General features: G+C 36.8%; 1 protein-coding gene across 1 annotated transcript in view; it reads right to left on the bottom strand.

Moving 5' to 3' along the window:
• Crlf3 (cytokine receptor like factor 3) overlaps positions 1–17,074 on the bottom strand; it is a 40,491-nt gene that overhangs the window by 7,521 nt on the left and 15,896 nt on the right. Inside the window, exons 2-6 of the mRNA XM_046424025.2 lie at positions 15,932–16,139; positions 12,931–13,018; positions 11,633–11,810; positions 7,450–7,672; positions 5,792–5,924 (exon numbers count right to left, since the gene is read on the bottom strand). Coding sequence (XP_046279981.1) covers positions 5,792–5,924; positions 7,450–7,672; positions 11,633–11,810; positions 12,931–13,018; positions 15,932–16,139 — 830 coding nt within the window. The remainder of the gene's footprint in view (positions 1–5,791; positions 5,925–7,449; positions 7,673–11,632; positions 11,811–12,930; positions 13,019–15,931; positions 16,140–17,074) is intronic.

Genomic DNA, 17,074 nt, shown 5'->3' with positions numbered 1-17,074 from the left:
AACCACTAACAACTACCAAAGTAATAACCAATTCAGGAAAGAATCAGTAACAGACAGTAGTCCTGTACCTGTAATCCCAGCAATTTGGGAGGTTGAGGCAGAAGGATCACAAGTTGAAGTCCAGCTGAGCAACTTAGTGAAACCCTGTCTCAAAATAAAAAGGCTGGGGAGCCTGGGACCATGGTGCACACTGTAATCCCAGTGGCTTGCGAGGCTGAGGCAGGACGATTGTGAGTTCAAAGCCAGGCTCAGCAATTTATCGAGGCCCGAAGCAATTTAGCAAAATCCTGTCTGCGGATATAGCTCAGCTTTTGGATTCCATTCCTACTACCACAAATAAGTAACTAATAGTAAAATACAACACTTATGGCAACTTTGAAAAAAAAAAAAAGAAAAAAAAAATACATATATATATATATATATATATATATTTGATCCCAGGGATTGAACCCAGTGGCACATCACACATCCCCAGCCCATTTTATATTTTCTACTTTGAGACAGGGTCTCCTTAGGTTGCTTAAGACCTCACTAAATTGCTGAGGATTGCCTTGAAATCATGATCCTCTTACCTCAACCTCCTGAGCCTCTGGGATTATAAGCATGTGCCACCATGCTCAACACTGAAAAATTATATATATTTTAAGAGATCTATTCTTTTGAGAAAACAGGAAAATGATCAGTGATAATATTTATTAATATCATTAACATTATTAATGTCATTAACATTATTATAGTAAATCAATAAACTCTAGATTATGATTTCCAACCTATTTTAATGAACCTGTGTCAATTTCATTTAAAATATTCCCAGAATTAAAAACTTGGGACTTATTGACTTAATAGCACCAGTAACATGTCAAACTAACATCAAATGGTTCCTGATATGATGCTGAGAAGAATGTGACATCATTTCTATAATACTTCTGCCAAAGATCCATGACTGGGTTTAATCCTTAGGAAATACTCCCCAAGTTGGAGAACACTATATAAAATAACTAACTAGCTTACACTCTTCAGAGAGTCAAAACAAAAATAGAAAAACTATTCCAGATTAAAAGAGACTATCAAGACATGATACATGATGCAAGACTTTTTCTATAAAGAATGTTAACTGAAACAACTAAATCTGTAGGGTCTAAAGATTAGATAATAGTATTATAACTATTAATTTTCTGATTATGATAATCTTTGGTTTTATTCTAAAATAAACATTAAGATATTTAAACCCAGAGCCTTGTGCGTGCTAAGCAAGCACTCTACCAATTAGGGGACATCCCCAGCAGTATTGAGTGACATCCCTAGCCCTTTCTATATTATTTTTGAGAAGGTCTGGTTAAGTTGCCCAGGTTGGCTTCAAAATCTGCAATCCTCCTTCCACAGCCTCTAGAGTACCTGGGTGTGCACCACTGTGCCCAGCTAGGACCTAAATTTTATCCCTAATTTGTTATTTCTCTAAAAAATAAATACTCATGAATCCTGGATAAATAATAGTATATATTTGTTATAGTATTGTATAATGAAGAATTTGGCTGGTTTATGTCCTGGTTCCTGGGAAGAATTTTCCTTGAGACAGGAGTGTGTTTGCTATTCATGGTGGACCTCTCACACTGGACAGCTTACGTTAATAAAGTGACTCAAGGTGGGTCTCTGGATAGTTTACTGCTAACAAGATGACTTCGGATGGAAACTGCCACAAAGACCAACCTTTGAACCACATGATATCAACTCAACCTGTGGGGAGGGGAGGGAATGTGAACTGCAAACTATGATTCTGTCAACTTACATAACAAAATCCTGACACAAATTTCAGATACCAGAGCTAGAGGCAGTGGCACAGGCCTGTAATTCCAACCATCTAGAAAGCTGAGGCAGGAGTATCACAAGTTCAAGGCCAGTCCTCAGCAACTCAGTGAGCCCTAAGCAACTTAGCAAGACTCTGGTCTAAAAATAAAAAATAAAAAGGGCTAAGGACATGGCTCAATGGTAGAGTGCCCCCCGAGTTCAATCCCCAGTGCCAGAAGAATAAAAATAAAATAAAAAGGGCTGAGGACATGACTCAATGGTAGAGTACCCCTGGGTTCAATGCAGGAGGTAAAACCTTCAATAAGGTTTGGGGGTGTAGCTCAGTGGTAGAGTGCTTGCCCAGTACATGTGAGGCCCTGATTTCAATTCCTAGCACCACATACAAAAATAACCTGACAAATAATTAATTTAAAAAATCAATTTATGTAAAAGTTTGTTGGAATTCATCTATTTCATAGAGTAGGATAGAAGTTCAAGATAATAATCTTTCTCAAAGGTAAAATGGTTGAAAAAGAACAAGGTCCAAAAAGGGAGAAATTTCAAAGGCATCAAAACAGCTAGCTAAGGCTGGGGTTGTGGCTCAGTCGTAGAGCACTTGCCTAGCATGTGTAAGGCTCTAGGTTCGAGTCTTAGCACCACATATAAATAAATAAAATAAAAGTACAATGACAATTTTAAAAAACCAGCTAGCTAATTTACTCCTATTAATCTGCACTTTGGCTAATTTTAGATTTAAATAGCAAGGTATCATTAATATCCAATCTCAAGCTTCCTTCTTCCTAGAGTGAACACCTAGAACAAAGATTTTAAAAATTTAGCTATATGGCTAATAAACTTGTGAAAAATGATTAACTTCATAGTAAATTTAAGAAATAACAAAATGAGAATTTTATTTTGTCTATCAGTTACAGATTGAGGAAAAAATATCAATACTTAATGCTGCTAAACGAATCAGTGACATTAGGACAATCACATACTGCAGGAATGCGACAAGTAAGTCTGACAATCCCAAGGAAGAGGTATTAAATGATATGTCAACAAATATGTCCTTGTTAAACTGGGAAAAAAAAAAAACTTGTTAAGAAAAAGGAAGAGAGAAGGATGCCTTGTCAATTCATGGCAAAGGATTTTTTTTTAATTTTTTATTTTTAGTTGTCAATGGACTTTATTTATTTATATGTGGTGCTAAGAATCGAACCCAGTGCCTCACACATGCTAGGCAAGTGCTCTACCACTGAGCCACAACCCCAGTCTGTGGCAAAGGATTTTTGATACAGAAATACATTCCTTGCTACACTAACTATAAAATAGGATTTATTGTCTCTTAAAATATTGACCAAGAACTTTGAATGACAATGATGTGTCAATGTAGGTTTCTCAGTTGTGACAGATGTACTACTCTTGTGGGAAATACTGTTAATAGAGGAAGCTATGCATATATGGGGGCAGAGGGCACTTCATGAGAATTCTCTGTACCTTTCTCTTAGTTGTTGTGAACCTAAAAATACTCTAAAAAAATAAAATATATTTTATAAAAAGAAATGGATAATTTGAAGGATTATCCATATCTATTATAGAAATTGAAAATCTTCCAACAGATAAACTCTAGGATGACAAATTCATTCGTAAATTCTGGTAAACATGTAAGGATGAAATAATACCAATTCTATACAAATACTTTCAGAAAGCAAAAGAGGAAATACTTCCTAAATTTCTTTGAGGTTGGCCATTACTTTGGTAATAAAACTAGTTTACAAAGGCATAAGAAAAAACACAAATACACCTCTTGTGAAGACCCAAAAATCCTCAATATTAAAAACCAAATCAGATATATATTTAAAAGATAATGCATGATAAATGGGGCTTCTCTTGAGAATGAGAATTTAAAGCTTGAGGATACAACAGTTGAAAATCTAACACTGTATGAAGGAAAAAACAATCTTTTCTTATATGCTCATCCTCAGTACAGCACAGAACACTTCCCTGACCATGTGTGGGCTGTTCTGTTTCCCCCACTCCATAGCAAGCAATTCTCCAACTCCCTGGACACCAGCTGGATATTCTATAATTCAACTCAATTCTGACACTCCACCTAGAGACAGCATCAGATCCCACAAGGCTGCCCCCATTTCAGGTACCAATCATAAATCTGAGCTTCACATGCTTCCGACTAACTTGGTATAAACTAGGAGTTCCCATGACCTCCTCCTCCTCTATATTTTGATAGAATGGTCCTAGAACTCAGAGAAACAATGTTCACCAGTTTATAAAGAACAGAGATGAGCAGACAAAGAGATACATAGGGTAAGGGATGAAGGAGGGCACAGAGATGGCACACTCCCTCTAGGTACAATGCCCTTCCAGCAGTTCATTGTGTACAGCAATCTGAAAGCTCATCAAACCTTGTGACTCAACAGTTTCTACAGAGTTTACTCTCCAGCACTGCTTACCCCATTGCCCTTTCCTGGATGTTGGTAGGTGGGGCTGAAAAAATCCCAACCCTCTCATTATTTGCTCCTTCTTGTAACTAACTCTACCACGAGGAACCTCATTTTACAGAGAAGCATCTGCGTGGTTTGTGTACGCTGATATTTGTCTCTCTCAGAGACTTGTTCTCATAGATTGACAAAGCAAAAAAAATCCTTGGCCTCTGATTTTTTTTTTTAGTTGTAGATGGACACAATACCTTTATTTTATTTATTTATTTTTATGTGGTACTGAGGATCAAACCCAGCACCTCACATGTGCTAGACAAGTGCTCTACTACTGAGCCACAATCCCAGCCCTGGCCTCTGAATTTTTAAGAATGATTTTTTTTTAATATTTATTTTTTTTAGTTGTAGGTGAACACAATATCTTAACTTCATTTTTATGTGGTGCTGAGGATGGAACCCAGGGCCTCACGTGTGCTAGGCAAGTACTCTACCACTGAGCCACAACCCCAGGCCTTAAGAATGATTTTTAAGCCAGGTGGGGAGGTGCTTGTCTATAATCCCAGCAATTTGGAAGGCTGAAGCAGGAGGACCCCAATTTTGAGGCCAGCCTTGGTAAAACCCTGTCTCAAAATAAATAATAAAGGGCTGGGGTTGGGGCTCAGTGGTAGGTGGACGCAATACCTTTATTTTATTTATTTATTTAAAAATAAATTTATTTAAAAATAAATAAATAAAATAAAGGTATTGCGTCCATCTATAACTTTAAAAAAAAAACCCAACACTTTAAAAATAAATAAATAAAAACTAAATCTGGGTATATAGCTCAGTGGTAAAGTGACCTTTGGTTCAATTCCCAGTACCAAAGGTGGGGGAGGGGTAGGTGGTGGAGAGACTTATGAGGTATTATTTCTTTGTTTTTTTTTTTTTTGGTGGTGCTGGGGATTGAACCCAGGGCCTTGCACATGCGAGGCAAATACTCTACCAACTGAGCTATATCTCCAGCCCTCATGTTGAGGTTTTTGGTTGTTTTTTTTTTATTTATTTTTAATATTTATTTTTAAGTTTTAGGAGGACACAATACCTTTATTTTACATTTATGCGGTGCTGAGGATCCCCAGTGCCTCATGTATGCTAGGCGAGCGCTCTACCATGGAGCCACAACCCCAACCCCTCATGTTGAGTTTTTACACACATTTTTATACACATATTAGTTAATCTTCATAATACTTTATGAATACAGATGAGAAAACTGACACAGAAATAAAGAACCCTCCCCAAAGTAACACTGCCTATGAATGACAAATAAATTCAGGATATTTTTAATTTAAAGCTCATACATGTTCTGTGTACTTTGATATGTTACTTAAGTTATGACAGATGTTTTATCATTTTAAAAAAATATGTTTTAGACAGGATCTAGCTATGCTGCTCAGGCTGGTCTCAAATTCATAGTCTCAAGCAATCTTCTTGTCCCAGCCTCCCAAGTAGCTGGGACTACAGATGGACGCCACTGTGCCCAGATTATGACAGATATATTCATATCCACTTGCCTGAATGTTAATGTCTGCCCACAAATATAGGTTGGAGCGCTGGAGTAGAGAACACCTGAGGATTCAGAATCATTCCGGAGTGCTATATTTCTTCGACTGCTCAGACTGTATCCCTCAAAGCCAGTTGTCCACTCTTTTTAAAAGCAAAGATATTGAAAATTATTAGACTCCTATTCAAGGATAACTTCAATACAGACACATTAAAAATGACTACTTACAGAGGTCATGGCCAAATTTACTAAGATAAAGGGTTTCAGTTATGGGGTATCACGGTACTCTTACAAATTACAGAAAGATTTTAGTACATTCCTACACAATTTTGGTACAGCATCAATTAAGTGTTATCTCCTAGCTAATAAAAATCACGTTTTAAATCTGGTGTGATAGCACACTCCTGCAATCCCAGCAACTTGGAACACTGAGGCAGAAGGATTGCAAGCTCAAAGCCAGCCTCAGCAACTTAGCAGGACCCTGTCTCAAACTAAAAAATAAAAAGGACTGGGGATGTAGTACTGGGTTCAATCCCCAGTACAAAAAAAAAAAAAAAAAAAATCATGGTTAAAGTCTAACTGTTCGAGTTTATTCCAACCTGACTAATTAATAGGGCCTGGGAGTGTAGCTCAATGGTAGAGTGCACGGTTAGCATGAGCAAGGCCCTGGGTTCAATGCCCAGCACCACATTAAAGAAAGAACACTGCCAGGCATAGTAGCACCTGCCTATAATCCCAGCTACTTGGGAGGCCGAGGCAGGAGGAGTGCAATCATCAAGGCCAGCCTGGACAATTTAGCAAGACCCTATGTCAAAACAAAATGAAAAGGGCTGGGGTATAACTCAGTGGTTGAGCACTTGCCTAGTATGGGTGAGGCCCTGGGTTCAATCCCCAGTACTAGGGGAAAAAGAAGAAGAAGAAGAAGAAGAAAAAAAAACTACCTAATTAATAAATGAGTAGATGGCTAGGTGTGTGGCACATGCCTGTGGTTCCAGCTACTCAGGCAGATGAGGCAGGATGACTGGTAAAGCCCAGGAGTTCAAGGCCAGTCTGGGCAATATAGTAAACCCTGTCTTTTATCAAAAAAAGAAAAAAAAAAAAGGAGAAAAAAGAATATGTCTATAGAAATAGTAATAGAGAAGAGAGACCAATTTCAAATCTTAAGACTTAAGAAAATTGCCTCTGCCCAGATATTTATTGAAGGTTTGAAAAACTTTGTGTCCTATGCAATATATTCAATCTTTGATTTTAGGTGATGCTAAGAATATGTCTAGCATTATTTTTGAAATCCCTCGATAAGAACTGATAAAAACAAAATTTATATGAAAGAACTGTAATTTGAGTACAAGATGTTTCATGTTCTTCTCATCATTTCAGGATTTATCTTTAGAAAAAAGGTTGTCAGATGTGATGGACATCATTATCCAAAGTATATGTATGAAGACATGAATTGGTATGAACATACTTTATATACAGAGATATGAAAAGTTATGTTCTATATGTGTAATAAGAATTGTGATGCATTCTGCTGTCATGTATTTCAAAAATAAAAGCATTAAAAAAAAAAAAAAAAGAAAAGAAAAAAGGTTGTCAGTAGGTAGCCCTTAGCACAGAATGTAACTGTTTCTATATGCAGTTAAGCCTTAGGGGTGAGACGGTATCGCATACCATGAGGCACCAATGTAGAATGACCTATTTGGGGGACGCTCCACGGGCTCCACTCCTGTCGGCCGTCTCCTCGGGCACAGACTCTGAACTGATAATCAACATTGGGGTCTATGTGCAATACTATGAATTCAGTTTCAGAACCTACATAAACATCTTCAAAATGATTTGAAGAGCATTTACGGAACTGAAGCCTGTAATCTTGGGCTGTGAAGTCGTCATCCACCTAAAAAGAAAGGTTTTATGTTAGGTAAAAACCAGGAAATGAATGGGGACATTCTGGATCAAGCATACAGACCCATAGGTTGGATATGGGCTATTCTAGGGAAGACCACAGGAAATAAGTCATCACTAGTTCCTTTCTTTTCTTTATTGACTGAAGTGTTTATCATACTTACCAGACTGATATTTTAAAAAATCTGATTCCTTGAAGAAACAGCATGTTTTTCTAAATAATAATGCCTTAGTAAAACATTCAGAATTCAGGAATAATTCTGAAAGATCTATACATCACTCATATAATAAAGAATTAATACTTACAATGTATAATCCTAAAAATAAATAGGAGACAAGACACTCAATAGAAAAAAATAGGCAAAAGATATAAGTAAGTTAGATTAAAAAATACAAATCGCCAAGAGCCAGGCATGGTGGCACATGTCTATAATCCCAGCAGCTCGAGAGGCAGAGGCAGGAGGATTGCAGGTTTCGAAGCTGGCTTCAGCAACTTAGCAGGGCTGTAAGTAATCTACTGAGAACTTGTCTCTAAATAAAAAATGAAAAGTGCTGGGGCAGCTGGGGCTGTAGCTCAGTGACAGAGTGCTTGCCAAGCACATGTGAGGCACTGGGTTCAATCCTTAGCACCACATAAAAATAATAAAGGCATGCTGTCCATCTACAACTACAAAAAAAAAAATTTTTTTTTTTTTTAAGTGCTGGGGATGTGGTTCAGTGGTTAAGTGCTCTTGGTTCAATTCCAATGTTCCCCCCAACCAAAAAAAAAAAGAAATATAAATCGCAATTCAGGCATAGTGGCTCATGCCTATAGTCCCAGCAGCTCTGAAGCTAAGGTAGAAAGATTGCAAGTTCAAGGACAGCCTCAGCAATTTAGCAAGTTCTTAATCCTTAATCAACTTAACAAGACCCTGTCTCAAAATGAAAAGTAAAAGGGCTAGGGAAGTAGCTCAATGATGAAGTGCCCCTGGACTCAATCCCTGATACCAAAAAAAAAAAAAAGAGAGAGAAGAAAAGAAGACGAAGAAGTAAATGTAAATAGCCAAAAGAAAAGAAAAATATTCAAACCAATTCATAATATGGAAATGTAATGTAAAAACCATAATTAATACCATTTTGGCAAAAATAAAAAATCTGACAATACCAAGTACTGGTGAAGATGTTGAAGAACACTTTCTCATACAATGATGGAAGGCTAAACTCATGCAATCATTTTTTAAAAAGACCGGTACTACCTAACAGCATATAAATCCAATACTTTTAAGATCTCATCATTTTACAGCTAGGTACACACCAGAAAAAAACCTTATGCCTTTGTGCAAGGAAACATGAATAAGAATGCTTATAGCAAAAAAACAGAAACTGGAAATAACCCTACATAGAGTGACCAGCAAAATAATAAAAATAAAATAAGATTCCTCAGGGTTTCTTTGTTTTGTTGGTGATAGTGGTGGTGGTAGAGAATATGAGCAATAATAGAATTCTTTTGTACCAACAAAAGCATCTCTACTTCTTTCTTTCATACTAAGACTCTTAAAAAAAGGAAAAAAAAAAAAAGGTTGGGGTTGTGGCTCAGCAGTAGAGCACTTGCCTAGCATATGTGAGGCACTGGGTTCTATCCTTAACACCATATAAAACTAACTAAATAAAATAAAGGTATTGTGTCCATCTACAGCTAAAAAACTTTTTAAAAACATCCATTTAAGGGGCTGGGATTGTGGCTCAGCGGTAGAGCACTTGCCTAGCGTGCTCGGGGCCCTGGGTTCGATCCTCAGCACCACATAAAAATAAATGAATGGAATAAAGGTATTGTGTCCAATTACAACTAAACAAATAAATATAAAAAAAAAAATCCATTTAAGAAAATACCTTCCAGAAGCTAAGCATTCCCCTCTGAATGATGTATTTCTTCACAGTTAACATATTATATACTATAGCTAATTTTGATGTTGTTTGTATTTAAAATATGATTAAATCAAACACACAACATGACTTAATATGCAAAATTCTGGGCAATGCTGAGAGTTTAAGGAACACACCTATAATCTCAGCAACTAGGGAGGCTAAGGCAGGAGAACTGAAAGTTCAAAACCAGCTTAGGCAATGTAGTGAGGCCCTAGGTAACTTGGAGAACCTGTCTCAAAAATAAATAAAATAAAAAGGGCTGGGGACAGGCCTTAGTGGTTAATCATTCAATCCCCAGTACCAAAAAAGTCTTATTTCGGGGGCTGGGGTTATGGCTCAGGGGTAGAGCGCTCGCCTAGCATGAGCAAGGCCCTGGGTTCGATCCTCAGCACCATATAAAAATAAAATAAAGATATTGTTTCCAACTACAATTAAAAAAAATACATATATATACATATATATACATATATATATATATATATATATATATTTTTTTTTTTTTTTTCAAAAAAAATCTTATTTCTTTTTTTCTTGTTTTTTTTTTTGGGGGGGGGATACGTGGGATTGAACTCAGGGCACTTAACCACTGAGCCACATCCCCAGCCCTATTTTGTATTTTTTATTTAGAGACAAGGTTTCACTGAGTTGCTTAGCACCTTCCTTTTGCTGAGGCTGGCTTTGAACTCTAGATCCTCTTGCCTTCAGCCTCCCGAGCTACTGGGTGGAGTGCACCACAGAGCCCAATGAGAAATCCTATTTCAAAGGTTATTAGTTCAATGCTGAACAAAAAAATTAAGAGAGTCAAATTCACTGTCATCTTCTGGCTTTTCTAATAAATAGAAAAGGAAGAAATTCTCAATTCACTGAGAGTTAAGTCCGCAGAAATGTATGTTAAGAAACAATGTTGGGAGCTGGGGTTGTGGCTCAGTGGTACAACGTTTGCCTAGCAGGTGTGAGACACTGGGTTTGATCCTCAGCACCACATTAAGAAAAAAAAGAGGGCTGAGGTTGTGGTTCAGAAGTAGAGCTATTAAAAAGAAAATAAAAATAAAGGTATCATGTCCATATACAACTAAAAAATATTTTAAAAAAAGAAAGAAACAATATTGGCTGGCACGGTGGCACACACCTGTAATCCCAGCAGCTCAGGAGGCTGAGGCAGGAGGATCAGAGTTCAAAGCCAGCTTCAGCAACTTAGTGAGGCCCTAAACAACTCAGCAAGATCCTGCCTCTAAATAAAATGTAAACAAAAGGGCTGGAGATGTGGCTTGGTGGTTAAGACCCCTGGGTTCTAGGCTGGGGATGTGGCTCAAGCGGTAGCGCGCTCGCCTGGCATGCGTCCAGCCTGGGTTCGATCCTCAGCACCACATACAAACAAAGATGTTGTGTCCGTCGGAAACTAAAAAATAAATATTAAAAAAATTCTCTCTCTCTCTTTCTCTCCCACTCTCTCTTAAAAAAAACAAAACAAACAAACAAACAAAAAACACCCGAGTTCAATCCCTGCTATCAAAAAACAAATACAAAACAAAACAAAACCCCCCACAATGTTGGCAGTAGCATGAATCAGACATAACCTTCCCTTGTTGATATAAGAACATACCATCATGTGCATCCACAAGAATGGAATCCTAATTAGAATAAGTTATACTCCATGTATATATAATATGTCAAAATATACTATACTGTCATACATATCTAAAAAGAACAAACAAAACACAATGTTGGAATAGATTTTTCAAAGTATCTTCAAGGGGCTGGTAATGGAGCCCAAGGGCAGAGCATTTGCCTAGAATGCATAAAGCCCTGGGTTCCATCCCTAATAACACACATAGACACACACAAAAGTACCTTCAAAACTATTTATTTCAAACTGTAGAATCACCCTCTTTTATGTTCACAGTGACTTCATCTTAATTGTAAAGCAAAAGGGACTTTTGTTTGGAAAGATAAGAAAATATTTAAAGGTAGTTTAATGAAAGAACTTTAGTGTCCCCAATCTTAAACCTATAATGTTGAGGCCACTTCTATTTCCTGAATTACATACCTTACACCATCGTACTATGATGCCTCCAGGTTTCTCTATTAGTTCTTCTATCTGCACTGGTGGGCGAGATGCTACTGTTCCATGCTTAAAAATGTGATCTTTCACTATGTTAAGAATTGAATCATCCAACTGAGCAGATAAACAAGGCACATCAACCAGTAAAGGCACTTCTGGTAAGCTGAGGAAACAAAGCTCATGTGTTTATGAGGCTTTTAACTTAAATTAAAAATAGAATAAAGTTAAAGATATAAAGAATATTTTAGATTAGCAACATTCTAGAAGGGTCCTGAAGTCCTCAGTAAATAATTCTTGTGACAGTGGGGGAAGGCCTTTCGTCTTCATAAAGATTACATAACAGGGCTGGGATGTAGCTCAGAGGCAAAGCATCTGGTTGCATTCATAAAGCCCTGAGTTCAACCCCCCCCCCCCAAAAAAAAAAAAAGATTACATAACAATTGTCTTCTCAAATAAACAGGGGCAAAAACTGGTAGGATCACAACTGTCAATTTTATACCAAAAGATCTGCTTTACTAAAATATGTTTCAATTTCAATGATATATTCAGAATCCTGTCCCCACAGAGTTCATGCTAATATTCTCTGAATTATTCCAACTTTAGTGTATATGCTACCTAAAGCAAACACAACAATTCTCTTCTCCACTGAAATTGAAAAAAAAATCTATAGTATTATGATGCCAAAGATTTATAATCACGACTATTTGATGCTAATACTACTGATAATGAGTAATGACACTTTGAAAACTATATTCTCTATCCCCCTTAATCAGGGGGCAAAAGAAGACATAGTTTAAATGTTTAAAAGTCAGTCTAGCTAGGCACAGTGGTGCACACCTGTAATCCTAGCTGCTTGGGAGACTGAGGCAGGAGGATCGTGAGTTCAAAGCCAGCCTCAGCAAAAACAAGGTGCTAAGCAACTCCATGAGACCTGTCTCTGAATAAAATACAAAATAGGGCTGGGGATGTAGCTCAGTGGTTGAGTGCCCCTGAGTTCAATCCCTGGTACCTCCCCCACCCCCAAAATTAGTAAATCCAGCTGAGCATAGTACCATACATCTGTAATCCCAGCTACTAGAGAAGTTAAGACAGGAGGATGGCAAGTTCAAAGCCAGTCTGGCCAAATTTAGTGAGAACGTGTCTCAAATTTTTAAAAATGAAAAATGTCTGAAGTGGTAGTTCCAGTTGTAGAGAACTTGCTTGGCATGTGTAAGGCCTTTAAAATAATCCTCAATGCCATAAAAAGAAAAAAAAAAAAGTCAAAAAGTCAAAAACTCTTTTACCTGTCCAACTGAATGTGTGAGGCCTTTTTGGTAAAGCTCCAAAGTTTCTCATTCTGTTCTTCTATGCCACCAAGAATGGCTATCTCACCTACAATCAAGAGAAAGAACTATTACAGTGAAAAATGGTCACACAACTAGTATAATCTACACAACCAGTATCTACCTGGGTTTCCAGTTTTCTTGCAAAAAACTCCTAAGTGACACCATAGTCAAATTCCTAATATGTAAAAGTAGAAACTATTTAAGAAGTGCTTTATTAGTAAGCTCAAGAAGGGAAAATGGCAACATTTTGGCAGAGCTTAGTGATTCTGCTCTAAAAAAGCAAAATTGGTTTGACAATCAATTTTACACAAAGCAGCAGGCTCAGGAACTTCTATCCACCTCTCCTAGAGAATCTTAGCAGATCAGAAATCACACAACAGAACAACAAAAAAGAAATGCTATGGGGCTGGGGTTATAGCTCAGTGGAAGAGTGCTTGCCTAGCATGTGTGAGGCACTGGGTTCAATCCTCAGCACCACGTTTAAATAAATAAAATAAAGGTCCATCAACAATGAAAAAATATTAAAAATAAAGAAAAAGAAAAAGCTATGTAGAGGGTAAGAAAATTATGGTTCCACAGCTGAAGGACACTGCCAGAATGTTTTTCCATTTGAAAGTACCCTGGAATTACTTGAGTTCTTTGAGACCATCTGACCTCCTTGACCAAAAGAAAAACAGAGATATTGCATACTGCCTCAAAATCCTCAAAATTCCATAAATAAGTGTTTATCCCTTGGGAGAAAGAGTCAAGAAAGAGTCTGAAGTGAAAAATATTTTTTTAATATTTATTTTTTAGTTGTAGTTGGACAAAATACCTTTTTTTTTTATTTTTATGTGGTGCTGAGGATTGAACCCAGGGTCTCTCAAGTGCTAGGAAATCACTGTACCACTGAGCCACAACCCCAGCCCATGAAAAATATGTCTGCAGAATTTAAAAAAAAAAAAAATTCAAGTGTCAAATGCTACAACAAACATGTTACGTGCCTCAAAGGACTTTTTCTAAAATGAAAACATTTCTTAGTTTTCAGGTCAATGGGTGCATAACCCTGACCTGTGCTGACCTGTTTCTGGGTTTGTTTCCAAATGCAAAGCCTCTGGGAAAAGACAGCCTGTGTTCCTGCTGAAAAGAATTTTCTCAAAGGCACTGTTAAGGTCAGTGAAAAATAAACACTTCCCATTGAAGAAAAGAGAAAACTATTATTAGCATGTAAAGATAACAGTAGTGCCACATTCTAAGTGGGACAAAAGCGATTAACTTTTAGTTCCAAGCTTATGAGCTATCTAGACTTTTTATCTTATGCCACTCATAGCGCTCACTCTGTGAAAGAGTTTAGTCTCCTTCAGAGGCTTCTTTATCCCAACTGTCCTTTAAATGCTGGCATCCCTTAATGTTCTACCCTCTGTCACTTATTTTTCTCATGATATGATGATTTTACTTATTCCCACATATTCAGATTTGATCTATATGCAATCAACACCACATTGACATCTCCAGCATGATCTCTCTCCTAAGCATTATACCCACATTTTCATGTTAAGTACCTCAAATTCACTTCAAACCAAATGCCTAGGGGCTGGGGTTGTGGCTCACTGGTAGAGTGCTCGCCTAGCATGTGCAAGGCCCTGGGTTCGATCCTGAGCACCACATAAAAATAAATGAACAAAATAAAGGTATTGTGTACAACTAAAAAAAAAAAAAAATGCCTAAATACTCACTAAGACCCTCCCCTCACCCTTTAGCACCACCACTCACCCAATCATCCAAAACTAGGTTGGCTTTCCCCTTTTCCTCTCTATCTATATCTCGGTAATCACCAAAAATCAATAGCTGCTGATTGATAATCTCAGTTCTACCTCAAAACCAAACCAAAACAAAAACCTCTTTAAAAGCAGCCCTGTCTCATCTTCACTTGACAATCTTTCCATTTTTCTCTGGACAACTGTAACTTTCTAATCAGTCTTTTCTACCTCCAGTCTCACCACCTATCATCGAATCTCCAGACTGTAGACAGTGTTATTTTAAAAAGTACTTCAATAAATCCTTGAATATGCCGTTCACTCCACTCCACACATTACTTCCACTTGGAATCATGGTTACCCTCTGTTTTTCCTTGTCTACTTGATGACTTTCTTCCAGCCTCTGTGGAACTCCTCCTGCAAAAATCTACCCTCTACTTTTCCAGAGAGACTGAAGCATTCCTCCTCCATGTTCCAGTGAGTTCTTCCATCTCTCTAGGCATGTATATCTCTCCCACTGGGCTGTGAACCCCAAAGAACATTTAATGTACCTGACAAAGAGCTGGGCAGGGTGGCACACACCTGTAATCCATCTGAGTCAGGAAGCTGAGGCAGAAGTCTCACAAGTTAAAGGCTAAGCTTCAGCAACTTAGTGAGACCTTCTCTCAAAATAAAAATTAAAAAAGAACTGGGGCTGAAGGTTCAATCCCCAGGTTTTTTTTTAAAAGAAAAGAAAGGAAACACTTGACAAAGACCTATGTTGAAGGCAGGGAAGTCAACATGAAGGAAAGAAGACAAGAGGACAAGATCTGGGCATGACTTTAAAATACTGGCTGAAGACAGAAATATAACAACTCAATTTCATGAGTCAACATCAATCATATTTAAACTTAAATTAGCCCTTTTAATTTAGATTTAAATTCTATGATCCTTGAAAAATATTTGAACAGATTCAAAATAACCTTAAAATTGTGTTAAAAATGAAACAGATATTATTACCATAGAACTATTTGAGACAAATCATTCACTCCTTCTTGTTTCAAATACCTCAATTACATGTACCCTGGAATGCCCACAGCATATCTTTAATCCTATATTATAAGCTGTCAAGGTAGAAACATCCCAAGCACCACACAGATGACAAGAAGCCTTCTGGTATCCTAAGAAATCAGCCAAACATCAATCTCAATGAACCATATTTAATAGGCTTCCTGGACTCTCACCTTCTCGAACTAAGTCCTCTGCAGTGTTAACTCCATGTTCGATGAGCTTTTGGCAGTCATCTAGTGGTTTAATGGTCTCCTGTTCAATGGTGTCTACCTCTTGCAAAAGGGTCACCAATCGTTCATCGAGTAGCTTCCCAAGAGTTCCTTTTAAATCATTAAAATGCTGTTTGAGGACATCCCTTGTCTGTGTTGCACTGTCTTTGATCTGAAAAAGAAACAACTTAAAAATTCAAAATCTGAATTTCTAGAAAAAGTTTAATTATATAAAGTTACCATATAACTATCATCTTCTATTCTTTAAAATTTTTTGTTAAAAATATATATGCTTAAGGTAGAAAGTGTAATGTTCTAATATACATAATGTAGTCAACTAATATTACAATTAAGCTAATTAATATATCCATATTGTCACATGGTTACCTTTTTGTATGTGGTGAGAACACTTAAGGTATCTCTTAGCAATTTTCAAATGTATAATACAGTATCATTAACTATAATCCCCATCCTGTACATTAGATCTGTAGAAACTATCATATATAATTGAAATTTTGTACCCTTTGACCAATATCTTACTATCCCTTTCTACCCCATCCCTGGTAACCATTCTGTTTTAGGCATTTGGGTTTTTTGGTTACCGCATATAAATGAAATCATGTAGTATTTTTTTTTAAATATACCTGGCTTATTTCACTCGACAACATTTTCTTCTTTTAAAAGGCTGAATAATATTCTATCATACACACACACACACACACACACACACTTTCCATTATTCCTAAACTAAACATAATTCATTTTTGCAAACTTGCAGAATTGCATAAAATTGAGTCACATCAGAAAGAATTCAATTTCTTGGTTCCATTATTCACAAACTATGTCAATTTGGTTAAGTTAATTAAGTACTCCATGCCTCAAATTTCTTATTTGTCAAATGAATATAATAACAATAACTTCATGGAGTTGCTATGAAGATTAAAATAATCTATGTATTGCATTTCATAAAATAACTAGCACATTATGGTTCTCAATAAATAAATGTTAGGAATTATTATTTACCCAATGTAGTTTTGGGGAACATCACACTTCAGTACAAAAATTAATTATTAGGAGATTAAAATTCAAATTAATAGAAGCAACAAA

This window comes from Marmota monax, unplaced genomic scaffold, assembly GCF_021218885.2.
Source record: "Marmota monax isolate L192 unplaced genomic scaffold, Marmota_monax_Labrador192_F-V1.1 WCK01_AAM20220418_F8-fsc00296, whole genome shotgun sequence".
NCBI lineage: Eukaryota > Metazoa > Chordata > Mammalia > Rodentia > Sciuridae > Marmota > Marmota monax.
This window is presented reverse-complemented; position numbering and strand designations above follow the sequence as displayed.